At 38.2% G+C, this 17,500-nt stretch overlaps 1 protein-coding gene across 11 annotated transcripts in view; it reads right to left on the bottom strand.

The window, feature by feature from the left end:
* The window catches only part of syne1b (spectrin repeat containing, nuclear envelope 1b), a 318,672-nt gene that overhangs the window by 297,428 nt on the left and 3,744 nt on the right, over positions 1–17,500 (bottom strand). For all 11 annotated transcript variants that reach the window (XM_062043168.1, XM_062043169.1, XM_062043173.1 and 8 more), the window contains exons 2-4: positions 15,176–15,237; positions 8,132–8,227; positions 2,430–2,513 (exon numbers count right to left, since the gene is read on the bottom strand). In XM_062043168.1, coding sequence (XP_061899152.1) covers positions 2,430–2,513; positions 8,132–8,227; positions 15,176–15,237 — 242 coding nt within the window. The remainder of the gene's footprint in view (positions 1–2,429; positions 2,514–8,131; positions 8,228–15,175; positions 15,238–17,500) is intronic.

Raw genomic sequence — 17,500 nt, 5'->3', positions numbered from 1 at the left:
TGTTAAACATGTATATAATTTTTTTTATTTTTTTGCCGTTTTTGTTCACATGTAAAAGGTGTACAAAATAAATGCATGTTTAACATATAGATTGCCATCTTTCATGAAAGATGGCAATCTATATGTTAAACATGTATATAATTTTTTAATTTTTTTGCCGTTTTTGTTCACTTGTAAAAGGTGTACAAAATAAATGCATGTTTAACATATAGATTGCCATCTATATGTACACCTTTCAAGTAAAAGGTGTACAAAATAAATGCATGTTTAACATATAGATTCCATCTTTCATGAACGATGGCAATATATATGTTAAACATGTATATAATTTTTAAATTTTTTTGCCGTTTTTGTTCACATGTAAAAGGTGTACAAAATAAATGCATGTTTAACATATAGATTGCCATCTTTCATGAAAGATGGCAATCTATATGTTAAACATGTATATAATTTTTTAGCCGTTTTTGTTCACATGTAAAAGGTGTACAAAATAAATGCATGTTTAACATATAGATTGCCATCTTTCATGAAAGATGGCAATCTATATGTTAAACATGTATATCATTTTTTAATTTTTTTGCCGTTTTTGTTCACATGTAAAAGGTGAACAAAATAAATGCGTGTTTAACATATAGATTGCCATCTTTCATGAACGATGGCAATCTATATGTTAAACATGTATATCATTTTTTAGCCGTTTTTGTTCACATGTAAAAGGTGTACAAAATAAATGCATGTTTAACATATAGATTGCCATCTTTCATGAAAGATGGCAATCTATATGTTAAACATGTATATAATTTTTTAATTTTTTTGCCGTTTTTGTTCACATGTAAAAGGTGTACAAAATAAATGCATGTTTAACATATAGATTGCCATCTTTCATGAAAGATGGCAATCTATATGTTAAACATGTATATAATTTTTTAGCCGTTTTTGTTTACATGTAAAAGGTGTACAAAATAAATGCATGTTTAACATATAGATTGCCATCTTTCATGAAAGATGGCAATCTATATGTTAAACATGTATATCATTTTTAAAAATTTTTGCCGTTTTTGTTCACATGTAAAAGGTGTACAAAATAAATGCATGTTTAACATATAGATTGCCATCTTTCATGAAGATATTCTTGTCTTCATGAAAGATGGCACAAGAATATAAATTGGTGTATTACGTGATTCTGATGACTTGCATGGATTGTAATCAGACAAGATTCACAGTAGTGCTGACAACTTCCACATTTTCGATGTTACATCGTGGAGGAGGAAAAAAAAAAGTCCTCCTTTCTGTCCAATACCACATTGAAGTGGTTGGTTTTGGCATCCTGTTTGTCCACTCGTTTTTTTTACACTTTACAAGAAATAGATCGACGGCAAACTCCGTGGCTTGCTAGCTTGTTAGCGCTAGCTTTCGGAGACTCTTACTTTGTTAGTGCAGGCAGCATCGGGCGGCACTTTTATTGTGAAGACGGGAACTGTGCGGTCAGTCTCTGGGCTTTTGACGGTCTTTTTTTCCTTCACACTGAGCTGGCCGCGGCCAGCGTCATCTCACAAGATCCTCGGGTGCCTTGAATGTCAATCAAGTAACGTCATAGGGAAGATTTATGATCGCAAATTTTTTGGTTTATTTTTTCAATGCCTGGCTGGCGATCGACTGACACACACTGCGCGATCGACCGGTAGATCGCGATCGACGTAATGGGCACCCCTGCCCTACGTCAACAACACGGTCGGCGGCCCGTCGGTGCGCAGCTCGTACATCGCCGCCCTCTACTTCACCCTCAGCAGCCTGACCAGCAACGTGTGCGCCAACACGGACGCCGAGAAGATCTTCTCCATCTGCACCATGCTCGTCGGCAGTATGGAATAACGTGATTGGGCAGGCACGCTGTTTATATCGTGGGAAAGCGGACGTGAAAAAAGGAGGGGGCGTGGCCTCCAGCTCTGGCTAAAAATCTGGAGATTTTCCGGAGAATATTTGTCCCGGGAGGTTTTCGGGAGAGGCGCTGAATTTCGGGAGTCTCCCGGAAAATTCGGGAGGGTTGGCAAGTATGTTACCCGACTTTCAAAGACACGCACCTGGGGATAGGCTGATTGACAACACTAAACTGGCCCTAGTGTGTGAATGTGAGTGTGAAAATGCGTCGTGGTGCATGCAAGTGAAGTGGAAGCAAACGAGTCCCACTGACCGCCGATCCTCGATACACAGACAGAGAGACGTGCATGAGGTCACACAAAAAAAACTACAAGATGATTGAGGCCAGAGAGAGAAGTGGGACTTCAGCTCACACAATCATAAAGGATTTAGCAATTACGTAACCAAAAGTGTTTCTCTTTTTTCGGCGCTTCATGTCGACCATTGTTTGCACACGAAAAGCTTCATCGTACAGTAAAACTCTTACTCAAAACTCATAAAGGAATGCTTACCTTCCTGCCCTCCAGGAACTTGAGTGCGGTGCCGATGTTGGAGACCCAATGGATCCTCTTGAGTTGGCGGCCTTGCTCTGAGGGCTACACAAATGACATTAAAATCACTGTAAACAATAAATGTGTAAAAGCGACATCTTCTCTGCTGGCCGAACATAAATGATGTTCATTAATTAATCAATGTTAATTTTTTATTTTTTTTACTTTCCATAAATATTTAAGTATTCATCATAATCTCTTCATGTCAGGCTCCAGTGTTGTTTGTTTTTAGGTTTGAGTTTTTTATCCCGCCACATCATTTTATATAGCCCGCCAACACCTGGAAATAATATGCATCAATAAAGTACTTACTAAATGTATTCTTTCCTTCCATTTTGACAGAAAAAAATTAATTTATTGCATGCAATTGCATATATTGTGATTCAATAATATCTAAAAATAAACATAATCAAAATAATCCCTTCAATTCCCCCCAAAAACGGATTAACTCGCTGGAACATAAAGACAATATAACGTACATCCGTAAACGTGGATGCATATGCAAAAGTGCAATATATTTATCTCTTTTATCCTGCACTACAACGAGCTAATGCAACAAAATTTCGTTTTTATCTGTACTGTAAAGTTCAAAATTGAATGACAATAAAAGGAAGTCTAAGTGTAATGTAACAAACACTATATTATTATACATTACACATGATTTTTCTTAAAATAAATCAAAATGTATTTATTTGTATTTAAAATGTCTTAAATTTAAATTTAAATACTTAAATATCTGCTTGATTTATGTATGCATCTTAGGGATGTCCGATAATGGCTTTTTGCAGATATCCGATATTCCGATATTGTCCAACTCTTTAATTACCGATACCGATATCAACCGATATATGTAGTCGTGGAATTAACACATTATTATGCCTAATTTGGACAACCAGGTATGGTGAAGATAAGGTCCTTTTTAAAAAAATTAGTAAAATAAGATAAATAAATAAATAAATAAATTTCTTGAATAAAAAAGAAAGTACAACAATATAAAAACAGTTACATAGAAACTAGTAATGAATGAAAATTAGTAAAATTAACTGTTAAAGGTTAGTACTATTAGTGGAGCAGCAGCACGCACAATCATGTGTGCTTACGGACTGTATCCCTTGCAGACTGTATTGATCTATATTGATATATAATGTAGGAAGCAGAATATTAATAACAGAAAGAAACAACCCTTTTGTGTGAATGAGTGTAAATGGGGGGAGGGAGGTTTTTTGGGTTGGTGCACTAATTGTAAGTGTATCTTGTGTTTTTTATGTTGATTTAATTAAAAAACAAAAACAAAAACAAAAAAAACGATACCGATAATAAAAAAAACGATACAGATAATTTCCGATATTACATTTTAACGCATATATCGGCAGGCCGATATTATCGGACATCTCTAATGCATCTGTAATAATATTTGATTTCCTACTATGCAGCTCATTTCTATTTGACAGTTATTGCAATATCTTGTGTGACATCATGCACAAAAGTGCACTTTATTTGTTTTTAAACTATTGTAGTGGCGTTCTGTACATAAAGTGCACTTTAATTTATTGTTGTTTTGATATGTCATCTTAGTGACATCATGCACAAAAGTGCTTGTTTTAAAATGTCTCTGTCAATCTTGCACTTTCTGTTTTGGAAATGACATGAATGTTTGTGCCACTGCTTAATAACTGTTTCATAAAAACACTTTTAGTTGTGATTTCCCTCTCTGCATGAAAGTTTAAAAGTAGCATATATGAATGCAGTATGAAGAATAATGTTTTAATGTAGACACATAGAATCATCATACTGCTGTGATTATATGCATCAAGTGTTCATTCAAGGCTAAGGCAAAATATCCACATATATATGGTGTATCGTGACATGGCCTAAACATATCCACATATTAATAAAAGGCCATATCGCCCAGCCCTACTTGAAACTGTTTAATGTTGCACTTTTTATATGTACAAGACACGCTTTGTTAAAAGCTGAGTCATTTTATTAAATCTGGGGCCGTACTTATCAAGCTTCTTAGAATTACTCCTAAGAAGTCTGCTAAGAGTTGACTTAAGAGTAAATAAATTATTCGCTGAAAGCTGCACTTAAAAGTAAGTTATCAAGCGTCTTACTCACACTTTCAGCGAAGTGTAGGACTGAATCTTAAGTGTCACACTCAGAGCTGAATTACGACATTACTATGTGCCGTAAATGGAATTTTAGGTGACGTAATTTCTGTGTCCATAGAAATGACCAATCACGGAAAGGAATCCGTTGTCTAAGAATAAAGAAATATCTTGGAAATATTTAAGTGGACAATGGGAGTGTATATTTTGACAATAAACTACAAAATAATACAAAACAAACTAGTCCCCGCCGGCACTCACGCTACCGCTCCCTCTCTTCTATCGCCCACACACTCACTGACGTCACTCACCTCACGGCCACACACATACGCTACTGTCAAAACATTTTCTTTCCAATTCATTAATTAGGCAACTAATTTGAAACTGGTGTGGGTGGCTCTATATATACTAGCCCACTGCAGCCACATGCAGAAATCAACATGGAATCGAAAAGTATTAAATCTGTGACAAAAATAATACCCGCTCTGTCTAAACGATACCGTTTGATCAGCTGCTCGTCATCAAACAAATCCAGAACATCGTTCCGCTCCCTGAATGTTCGCGCACGTCTCTCTCGCCTCAGTGCCATCCCCTGCTGGCAACTCCTAACCACTTAAGACACCTCTGAAGGTCTCTTAAATATCGTGGAGAGTAGGAGTGATTCTTAGACTTAAGAACGTTGATAAAAAGCTTTTATTCTTAAGTTTGAGAGTAGGACTAAATTTCGCAAATTCTCAGGACTTAAGTGTAAAATGGCACTCTAAGAAGCTTGATAAGTACGGCCCCTGAGCAACAACTTAAAGCTGTTTAATGTTGCACTTTATATGTAGAAATGTTGCACTTTATATGTAGAAGGGTTTTGTTAAGAAACCAATTCTGAGCCGTATACTATTTAGTTTTATTTTCTTTTTATTTGATATATGTTGACCACATGAACCCTGGCAATGGACCCTGTGTGTATATGTATGTTATTGTTATGCTTAGCATTCATGACTGCCTGCTGTTGCACTGATCAGCCTGGTGGTGGCTCACATCCATCACACACAGAGCTAGTTCTATTTTTGGGCAGAATTATTGTAGTGTTCCCAATGTTAAAAGGATAAAGCAATTGTTTACAAATTTGGTAAATAAATAACCAAAAAATGTATATTTGTTGTTTTCTTACTGTACCGAAAATTAACCGAACCGTGACCTCTAAACCGAGGTACGTACTGAACCGAGATTTTTGTGTACCGTTACAACAGGGGTGTCCAAAGTGCGGCCCGGGGGCCATTTGCGGCCCGCAGCTAATTGTTTACCGGCCCGCCACACATTCTGGAAATGCTATTGCAAAAAATAAAAATGAACGTTAAAAAAAGTGGAATGAGGTGAAATCTAACGAGAAAAAGTTGCAATGTTGACACAAAGCTGCCATGCAGGCTGTTTTTTTTTCTTTTGTCTTTCTTTCTTTTTCTTTTTTTTGCCACTGCTCAAAAAAACAAAAAAAAAGACAAAAAATCCATGTTATAATGAATTATTTTCAAAGCGCCAATTAGGTCAAATTTTTCACTTTAAAATGTTTTATGTGGTAAATATTGCATATATTGTGTAGTTGCCATATAAAAACAAAGTTTTCTTTGACAAAAGAGCATATAACAAACAAAATAATAGTTCAAACGTAAAATCGACAGATATATCTGAAGTTGATCTTGTAACTTAAGTGATGAAAGTATAAAAAAAAAAAAATAATAAAAATGCATCACCTTATGAGTGGGGCACCTTTTGGATCCAAAATATATTTAGTGGTATTTTATTTATCTTTTCACTGTGATGACTCAAAAATATTAAATCATTCAAATCAATGGTGTCCTGCATTATTTATATTTTAGGGCTCTAATTACTAAATACTGCATATTTCAGTTTTACTATTAAAAACAAAGTTGTTTTTGACAGAAAAGCCATAAAACCTTTTTTTTTTTTTAAGCTGATATAGAGATTTACTGTAAGCGTTAAATAAAAAATAATAATACAAATTAGACTTATTTTTAACATTTTAATAACTGAGACTAGAGATAAATATTTTAAAATGTAATATCGGAAATTATAGGTATCGTTTTTTTTATTATCGGTATCGTTTTTTTTTTTATTTATTTATTTTTTTTAAATTTTTTTTAAATTAAATCAACATAAAAAACACAAGATACACTTACAATTAGTGCACCAACCCAAAAAAACTCCCTCCCCCATTTACACTCATTCACACAAAAGGGTTGTTTATTTCTGTTATTAATATTCTGCTTCCTACATTATATATCAATATATATCAATACAGTCTGCAAGGGATACAGTCCGTAAGCACACATGATTGTGCGTGCTGCTGCTCCACTAATAGTACTAACCTTTAACAGTTAATTTTACTCATTTTCATTAATTACTAGTTTCTATGTAACTGTTTTTATATTGTTTTACTTTCTTTTGTATTCAAGAAAATGTTTTTAATTTATTTATCTTATTTTTATTTTATTTTAAAAGGACCTTATCTTCACCATACCTGGTTGTCCAAATTAGGCATACCGTATTTCCTTGAATTGGCGCCGGGAATATAGTATTCGCCTGCCTAGAATTACAGCCGGGTCAAACTCGTTTCGCAAAATAATTAGCGCATGCTTGGCACTTCCGCCGGGTCAAATATGAGTCATTAAATGACTCCCGCCTCCTGGTGGTAGAGGGCGCTAGTGATCCTTCTTGCGACTACCAGTACTGCAGGAGACAGGTACTGCAGAAGAAGACAACAAACAGCAAGCATGAGCAGCAATTGTTTGCTTGCACTTTTAACATGGAGGATTACATATCTAAAATAAAACAGTTTTCTAAACTGGACTTTCAATCGGAGCAGGAGGTAATAATTAAAGGAAGATCTCCAGAGACTTTTAAAATTGAAGAAAGATAAGAAAGACTGCCTTTGATCAGAAGCAGCTGCACATGGACCCATTTACAAGTAAAGGTAAGATCATAATAATGTTTTTTTTTAATTAAATGTGCTTTTCATGATAAGGTATGCGCCGGAGTGAGAAGAGGTTTTAAAATAATTAGCGCATGCTTGCCCATTCCGCATGGTTTTGGTAACCGCAGGAGTGAGAAGAGGTTTTAAATTAATTAGCGCCCCTGCGGCTATTCAAGGAAATACGGTAATAATGTGATAATTCCACGACTGTATATATCGGTATCGGTTGATATCGGTATCGGTAATTAAAGAGTTGGACAATATCGGAATATCGGATATCGGCAAAAAGCCATTATCGGACATCCCTAACTGAGACCCTTTATGGTCCCCGGGACCCCTCAAGGTAAAATAAATACAAAAAATCCATACATTTTGTTATGGTTTGAAATGAAAAATATCAAAATGGCCCCCACATGCTTTAATTTTTCCGTTTGCGGCCCTCAGTGGAAAAAGTTTGGACACCCCTGCGTTACACCCTTACCATTTACACAACATGCCAACGTCACTGCTTTTGGGTTTTGTACTACAATATGGTCATTTTAAGTGTAAAAGAAAAGAGAAACACTACTCACCAGCCTCTGATCCGACAACACTTCCAACAGAGACAAGAGCTTCACCCCATCTTTAATGTCCTCGAAAAGGTCGTTGACCTCAAGCGGAGGATTATGCTGCAATAGAGGACAACAAACGTGAGCGATGTCTTGAATTCATGTGGGAGCAATGCCTGACGTGGGGACGGGGGGTTCCGCTGCCATTGTGGGTGCGGAATGTTCGGGACATGTGTGAAAGGACATTGGTATGCAAAGCCGTCGCCAGCCCCTGCGAGCCAGACCAAATGCTGCTTGTGACAAACAGGCTTGTTAGCAACGAGTGCCCGGGCTTCCCTGCGGCTGAAAAGATGGTGTTGTTTCCTTGGCGATGGCTCGGCGCCCGGGTCCTGGGTGTGTGCTCCTTTTCTAACCCTGCGCATATACCGTCTCCTGCACATGGCATCCACACTTTTGCAGGACAGACTCAGAAGTGCACATGGTGCTGTCTAGCAGATGAGTACTTATTCAGTAGTCTGAATACTTGGCATGGTATACCGTGCAGACATTAGCTGGCAATGTGGGGGCAAAGCGTGTGAAGAAGTTGTATCTCTTAAGTACATTTTTTAGTCAATTTTGACCAAGTTATCACCTTTTAAATGCCAGCTGATCAGTGACGTGCGGTGAGGTTCACGGCTGGTGAGGCACTGACTTCATCACAGTCAGATTTACAAACATATGAACCCTAAAGAGTATCTTATTCACCATTTGATTGGCAGCAGTTAACGGGTTATGTTTAAAAGCTCATACCAGCATTCTTCCCTGCTTGGCACTCAGCATCAAGGGTTGGAATTGGGGGTTAAATCACCAAAAAATATTCCCGGGCACGGCGCCGCTGCTGCCCACTGCTCCCCTCACCTCCCAGGGGGTGATCAAGGGGATGGGTCAAATGCAGAGGACACATTTCACCACACCTAGTGTGTGTGTGACTATCATTGGTACTTTAGCTTAACTTTAACTTTACACATACAAACTGTAGCACACAAAAAAGCACATTTAATTAAAAAAAACTTTATTATGGTCTTACCTTTACTTATAAATGAAGTCCATGCGCCGCCCCTTCTGAACAAAAGCATCGATAACTTGTTTGTAGAAGTCTTCCTTATCTTTCTTCAGTTTTAAAAGTCTCTCTGTCTCGATGGAGTTTAGAAAACTGTTTTATTTTAGATATGTAATCCTCCATGTTAAAAGTCCAGGCGAGAGGAAAAAATAAACGATCCCTGCTAACTGTTGCTGCTTGTTGTCACTTATTCTGCAGCCGAGTAGTCGCAAGAACGATCCCTGGGATCACTAGTGCCCTCTACCACCATGAGGCGGGATTACTGTGAGCCTCACCCAGTGCGTCTTCGCAGCCGTTTTATGATTGCTCAGCACAAGAAATACGTTACACACATACAGTTGTTGACAAAATACACTGTACATCAGGGGTCACCAACCTTTTTGAAAGCAAGAGCTACTTCTTCGGTAGTGATTAATGCGAAGGGCTACCAGTTTGATACACAGGTAAATAAATTGCCAGAAATAGCCAATTTGCTCAATTTACCTTTAACTCTATGTTATTATTAATAATTAATGATATTTACACTTAATTGAACGGTTTAAAAAAGGAGAAAACACGAAAAAAATGACAATTACATTTTGAAACATAGTTTATCTTCAATTTCGACTCTTTAAAATTCAAAATTCAACCGAAAAAAAGAAGAGAAAAACTTTAAAAAATAATTTATGGAACATCATTAGTAATTTTTCCTGATTAAGATTAATTTTAGAATTTTGATGACATGTTTTAAATAGGTTAAAATCCAATCTACACTTTGTTAGAGTATATAGCAAATTGGACCAAGCTATATTTCTAACAAAGACAAATTACTATTTTTTCTAGATTTTCCAGAACAAAAATTAAAAAAAAAAATTCAAAAGACTTTGAAATAAGATTTCAATTTGATTCTACAGATTTTCTGGATTTGCCAGAATAATTTTTTTTGAATTTTAATCATAATAAGTTTGAAGAAATATTTCACGAATATTCTTCGTCGGAAAAACAGAAGCTAAAATGAATAATTAAATTAAAATGTATTTATTATTCTTTACAATAAAAATTTTTTTTTACTTGAACATTGATTTAAATTGTCAGGAAAGAAAAGGAAGGAATTTAAAAAGTAAAAAGGTATATGTGTTTAAAAATCCTAAAATCATTTTTAAGGTTGTATTTTTTCTCTAAAATTGTCTTTCTGAAAGTTATAAGAAGCAAAGTAAAAAAATGAATGAATTTATTTAAACAAGTGAAGACCAAGTCTTTAAAATATTTTCTTGGATTTTCAAATTCTATTTGAGTTTTGTCTCTCTTAGAATTAAAAATGTCGGGCAAAGCGAGACCAACTTGCTAGTAAATAAATAACATTTAAAAAATAGATACAGCTCACTGGTAAGTGCTGCTATTTGAGCTATTTTTAGAACAGGCCGGCGGGCTACTCATCTGGTCCTTACGGGCTACCTGGTGCCCGCGGGCACCGCGTTGGTGACCCCTGATCTAGGCTATGGATCATGACAATCTCAATCCAATGTCAAATGTGTGGTGGAAATAGCAGAAAATGATCAACGACAAGACAAAGCTAATCAGACAACAGCAATCAGAGAAAGTTGGAGCATGATTGATGAATAATTCTGTTTGTCTTGTAGTGTTTCATAAAGCCAGAAAGTTGCCATTTGGAATTACTATAGTTTTGCGTCATGCATTTTTTTTTCCTACAAAATTAAACAACTGAACGCACATCCTCCAAGTCTGCTGATTGCATCATTTTTGCCAGGGGTCGTACTTGTTGGCTTTACGACTGCAGTCTTAAAGCGCTTCGGGAGAGAGAGACTCCTGTAGCGTTTTATGGCTGCACGATACTTCCCCTTCAAGCCTTGTCATGCTACCGTGGCCGCTATTAATTGCGATACGCTGGCCAAATGGCTGTAAATAATGACATCGTGCGGAGTAAACGTCACATGCATGACTGTTCCTTGCAGCATTCCCAGGTTGTGTGCACATAGTGATGCAGATGGAGAACAACGAGAGGACGGTTCGCCGCAGACCGCCATCTATTTTGATTTTGCGGTACAAAAAGTAGTGCATGTAGATGTGTGATTGTCAGATATCAGCGCTTAGCTCAGGGTTGTTCCAAACTTGTTCAAGTTGAAGAGGAGTTTCAACTGGTAATTATTCAAGCACTGGCCTTACGCCGTGTGCATACCAATAGCGGCGCTGGAATTATGCTGCATCATGGAAGAGGAGCTCACACGTTAACTTTTACAGCACTGCAGCTTACGGGTGATGTGTTTTATCCTTCATGCAACTGTAGCAATGCGCCAATAAAAATGATTTTTATAGCCACTGTCTGTTAGAGCCAATGCTGGCTGGAGAACTGACCAAGTTAATTTGTCATTAGCATGTTATTTGGTTGTTTATTTTTTAGAAATGCACTCTGCATTGGAACTCTGAACTTTTGTCTCACTCTACCAACCATTTACCCCGTATGCTGTAACACAATCGCCAAAAAAATGTACATCGATTGGTTACAGTAATAACTCAGATTATTATTGATGGCAGATTAATCGCAAACATGTTAATTTGGACAGCCCTGTTTATTTCACAAACAATGCTGATAAAAGTGTGTCCAAAGAGAATATACAAGGTCAGGAAGACATGGAGTTTTCTTTGCCTGGAGCCAGTGAAGACTTTGACTGTGGATCAAGTGTTGGAACGTTTGATCCTAACTTCAGAAAAACCTGTTAAAATACAAAATGTTGGAGTACTGTTGTCAAATTTAAAATGGGACGATTCCAAGTCCATAATTTCAAGCCAGTTATTTTAAAGGCGTGTTTCTGAAAAAAATAATGAAGACATATTCGACTAGTTATCTTTCAAAAGAGACCAAAGCCATGTGTGCAAATGGTTCAAACCTAGGGATGATGTTTGATAAGAAATTATCGAGTTCGAGCCCATTATCGAATCGTCTTATCGAACCGATTCCTTATCGATTCTCTTATCGAATCCAGATAGGTTGTTTTATATGGAAAAAAACACAATATTTGGTTTAACAAAAGCTCACTTTTATTTTATAAGAATAAAATAAAATAAATAAATAAATATTGACTGTTACCCCCCTAAGAAAATAAAATAAATACATATTGACTGTTGTTACCCAAAGTATATTAAGTGGGATTTTTTCTCCACGACAATACATCGACGAAACACTTTAGCTACGGAGCTAACGTGATAGCATCGTGCTTAACTGCATATAGAAACTAAATAAATAAATCCCTGACTGGAAGGATAGACAGAAGATCAACAATACTATTAAACCATGAACATGTAAATACATGGTTAATGCTTTCCAGCCTGGCGAAGCTTAAAAATGCTGTGCTAACGACGCCATTGAAGCTAACTTACCAACCGGACCTCACAGAGCTATGCTAAAAACATTAGCTATCCACCTACGCCAGCCAGCCCTCATCTGCTCATCAACACCCGTGCTCACCTGCGTTCCAGCGATCGGCAGTGCGACGAAGGACTTCACCCGATCACAGATGCGGTCGGCGAGACGGAGGAAGTTAAGGTGAGTTCGCCGGCTAACGCGTCTGCTATCCATCTCTGTCTTCCTGGTTGTGTTGCTGTAGTCCGCCGCTAATACACCGATCCCACCTACAACGTTCTTCTTTGCAGTCTCCATTGTTCATTAAACAAATTGCAAAAGATTCACCAACACAGATGTCCAGAATACTGTGGAATTATGAGATGAAAACAGAGCTTTTTTGTATTGGATTCAATGGGGTACCGATACTTCTGTTTCACTGGCTACGTCACGCGCATACGTCATCATCCAAAGGCGTTTTCAACCGGAAGTTTGCGGGAAATTTAAAATGTCACTTTATAAGTTAACCCGGCCGTATTGGCATGTGTTGCAATGTTAAGATTTCATCATTGATATATAAACTATCAGACTGCGTGGTCGGTGGTAGTGGCTTTCAGTAGGCCTTTAGTTCCTGTTTATGCACCTCTGGGTTTGTTTTAGTTTCCATGGGGATTAATTGGGTTCACCTGCCTCTGGTTAGTGGTCGGCACGCTCACCTGTTGTCGACCGCTAACCAGAGAGCTATTTATTCACCCTTCTCGCCACGCAGTTGCGTTAGTATTCCTTGTCTCCGAGTTTATGTGCTAAGAGGTAAACTTAGCTTCCTGTGTGATCGGCACGTTTTCCTTCTGCTTGTTTTCTGTTTTTGGTACGTGTTTGATTTTCGAAAATTAAATCATGTTCCTACCTGCACGCCTTGTCCGGAGTAGTCCGTCTGCATCCCGGGAGAAGGAACCCCGCAGAAAGATGCGACCCCCCCCACACGTGACAGAGATCAGGGGCCGTACTTATCAAGCTTCTTAGAATTACTCCTAAGAAGTTTGCTAAGAGTTGACTTAAGAGTAAATAAATTCTTCGCTGAAAGCTGCACTTAAAAGTTAGTTATCAAGCGTCTTACTCACACTTTCAGCGAAGTGTAGGACTGAATCTTAAGTGTCACACTCAGAGCTGAATTACGACATTACTATGTGCCGTAAACGGAATTTTAGGTGACGTCATTTCTGTGTCCATAGAAATGACCAATCACGGAAGGGAATCCGTTGTCTAAGAATAAAGAAATATCTTGGAAATATTTAAGTGGACAATGGGAGTGTATATTTTGACAATAAACTACAAAATAATACAAAACAAACTAGTCCCCGCCGGCACTCACGCTACCGCTCCCTCTCTTCTCTCGCCCACACACTCACTGACGTCACTCACCTCACGGCCACACACATACGCTACTGTCATAACATTTTCTTTCCAATTCATTAATTAGGCAACTAATTTGAAACTGGTGTGGGTGGCTCTATATATACTAGCCCACTGCAGACACATGCAGAAATCAACAAGGAATCGAAAAGTATTAAATCTGTGACAAAAATAATATCCGCTCTGTCTAAACGATACCGTTTGATCAGCTGCTCGTCATCAAAAAAAAACAAAACATTGTTCCGTTCCCTGAACGTTCGCGCACGTCTCTCTCGCCTCAGTGCCATCCCCTGCTGGCAACTCCTAACCACTTAAGACACCTCTGAAGGTCTCTTAAATATCGTGGAGAGTAGGAGTGATTCTTAGACTTAAGAACGTTGATAAAAAGCTTTTATTCTTAAGTTTGAGAGTAGGACTAAATTTCGCAAATTCTCAGGACTTAAGTGTAAAATGGCACTCTAAGAAGCTTGATAAGTACGGCCCCAGGACTATTTGCAGGCCGTGACATTGACCCTATGTATCTTTCTTCTAAGAAAGTTTTCACACATTTTACTCTTAGGTTAGATGCATTATCGCGTATAAAATGATGTCATCATCCCCAAATAACCTTTCAATTGATGGAATAAGAGACACAATGTAAACTCGTGCATTTATTGTACCTGACATGCAGCCCCATATTATCAATGACTGTGCATATTTTCTTCAGGCAGTCGTCTTCATAAACCTAATTGTAACGCCACTAAGCAAATTTCTAGCATCATCACCTTGTCTGAAACTGTGTTGTTCTTTTATGTTTAGCTGTTAATGATGGGTTTCCATGAACTTTTCTGTAATTAAATCCCATTTCCTTTAAGCGCTTTCTTACAGTTCGCTCTAGGGTTGCACGGTATACCGGCATTAGTATAGTACTGCGAAACTAATGAATCATTTTCGGTACTTTACTGCCTCTGAAATGTACCGGATCTGTGGAATAATTCTACAGAATTAAGTGATTCCATATTTTTTCACTCTGCTTCTTCTAAAAATGAAACTGTTACTGACCACCATCATTTATTTGTTTAGTCCTTTCTAAAGCCAGATAGTTGACATTTGAAATGACTATAGTTGTGTGTAATGTCTGTTATCTACAAAATGAAACAACTGACAGAACATCCTCTGAGTTGACTGATTCCATGTTTTTAAAAGGTTGAGGTGTGCAGTCTCCTGCTTAGACACTTACCTTTGCCAAGTGAGAATTGATCCATTTGGTGAAGGTTCTCTTCTGCACTGCCTCTTGCTCATCTGTAAAAAACAATGGGTAGAATATAACACTCAAACAAATAAGAATTGCGATTAATCAGAAAATAATTTTTTTTGACATCATCCATCACAAATACTGTACGTTGTTCGTAACCCGCAGCTAGCTTATCTTACGCTAACAGCCTACTAAATGCTACGTCCAACCATTCATCACAAATACTGTACGTTGTTTGTAACCCGCAGCTAACTTAGCTTACGCTAACAGCCTACGAAATTCTACGTCCATCCATCCATACATCACAAATACCATACGTTGTTCGTAACCCGCAGCTAGCCCAGCTTATGCTAACAGCCTACTAAATGCTATCCATCCGTCCATCCATTCATACGTCACAAATACTGTACGTTGTTGGTAACCCGCAGCTAGGTTAACCTACGCTAACAGCCTACTAAATGCTACGTCCATCCATCCATACATCACAAATACTGTATGTTGTTCGTAACCCACAGCTAGCTCAGCTTACGCTAACAGCCTACTAAATGCTACGTCCATCCGTCCATCCATCAATCACAAATACTGTATGTTGTTCGTAACCCGCAGCTAGCTCAGCTTACGCTAACAGCCTACTAAATGCTACGTCCATCCGTCCATCCATCAATCACAAATACTGTACGTTGTTCGTAACCCGCAGCTATCTTAGCTTACGCTAACAGCCTACTAAATGCTACATCCATCCATCCATCCATCCATCACAAATACTGTACGTTGTTCGTAACCCGCAGCTATCTTAGCTTACGCTAACAGAATACTAAATGTTACGTCCATCCATCCATCCATCCATACGTCACAAATACTGTACGTTGTTCGTAACCCACACCTAGCTCAGCTTACGCTAACAGCCTACTAAATGCTACGTCCATCCGTCCATCCATCCATTCATCCATCACGAATAATGTACGTTGTTCGTAACCCGCAGCTAGCTTAGTTTACGCTAACAGCCTACTAAATGCTACGTCCATCCATCACAAATACTGTACGTTGTTTGTAACCCCCAGCTAGCTCAGCTTACGTTAACAGCCTACTAAATGCTACGTCCATCCATCCATCCATCCATCAATCACAAATATTGTACGTTGTTTGTAACCCGCAGCTATCTTAGCTTACGCTAACAGCCTACTAAATTCTACGTCCATCCATCCATCCATCAATCACAAATACTGTACGTTGTTCGTAACCCGCAGCTATCTTAGCTTACGCTAACAGGCTACTAAATGCTACGTCCATCCATCCATCCATATGTCACAAATACTGTACGTTGTTTGTAACCCACAGCTAGCTCAACTTACGCTAACAGCCTACTAAATGTTACATCCATCCATCCATCCATCCATACGTCACAAATACTGTACGTTGTTCGTAACCCGCAGCTAGCTCAGCTTACGTTAACAGCCTACTAAAAGCTACGTCCATCCGTCCATCCATCAATCACAAATACTGTACGTTGTTCGTAACCCGCAGCTATCTTAGCTTACGCTAACAGCCTACTAAATGTTACGTCCATCCATCCATCCATCCATACGTCACAAATACTGTACGTTGTTCGTAACCCGCAGCTAGCTTAGCTTACGCTAACAGCCTACTAAATGCTACGTCCATCCATCACAAATACTGTACGTTGTTTGTAACCCCCAGCTAGCTCAACTAACGCTAACAGCCTACTAAAAGCTACGTCCATCCGTCCATCCATCCATTTATACATCACAAATATTGTAAGTTGTTCGTAACCTGCAGATAGCTAAGCTTACGCTAACAGCCTACTAAATGCTACGTCCATCCATCCATCACAGATATTGTACGTTGTTCATAACCCGCAGCTAGCTCAGCTTACGCTAACAGCCTACTAAATGCTACGTCCATCCATCCATCCATCAATCACAAGTATTGTACGTTGTTCGTAACCCGCAGCTAGCTTAGTTTATATGACTAATATGACTAATTAACCTTGAGGAACGGGTGTGCTGGCAGGGCGAGGATCAGAAAGTAAAGGTGCTAAAGAGACCAAATCAGAGCACCGGGGAAATAACGGAAAAAGTCCGAACATGAGAGCAGCAATATTGTGAAATTAAAATAAAAACACTACATCAGGAGGTTACCTACAGCCACAGCTGTTAATGTCAATGTTTCTGACGAGGTGCTAATTGGAGATCCCAGAGGTTGTTTGCGACTCAGTGGGTCATTTAATAGAGGTGTTAATTGCAGCGTTTACAGCATGTGTGGGCCCTATTACAAACATGTGGGTCATTG

The sequence above is a fragment of the Entelurus aequoreus genome, linkage group LG03, assembly GCF_033978785.1.
Source record: "Entelurus aequoreus isolate RoL-2023_Sb linkage group LG03, RoL_Eaeq_v1.1, whole genome shotgun sequence".
NCBI classification, from domain to species: domain Eukaryota; kingdom Metazoa; phylum Chordata; class Actinopteri; order Syngnathiformes; family Syngnathidae; genus Entelurus; species Entelurus aequoreus.
The sequence above is the reverse complement of the archived record's forward strand: the minus strand, read 5'-3'. Positions and strand labels throughout refer to the sequence as shown.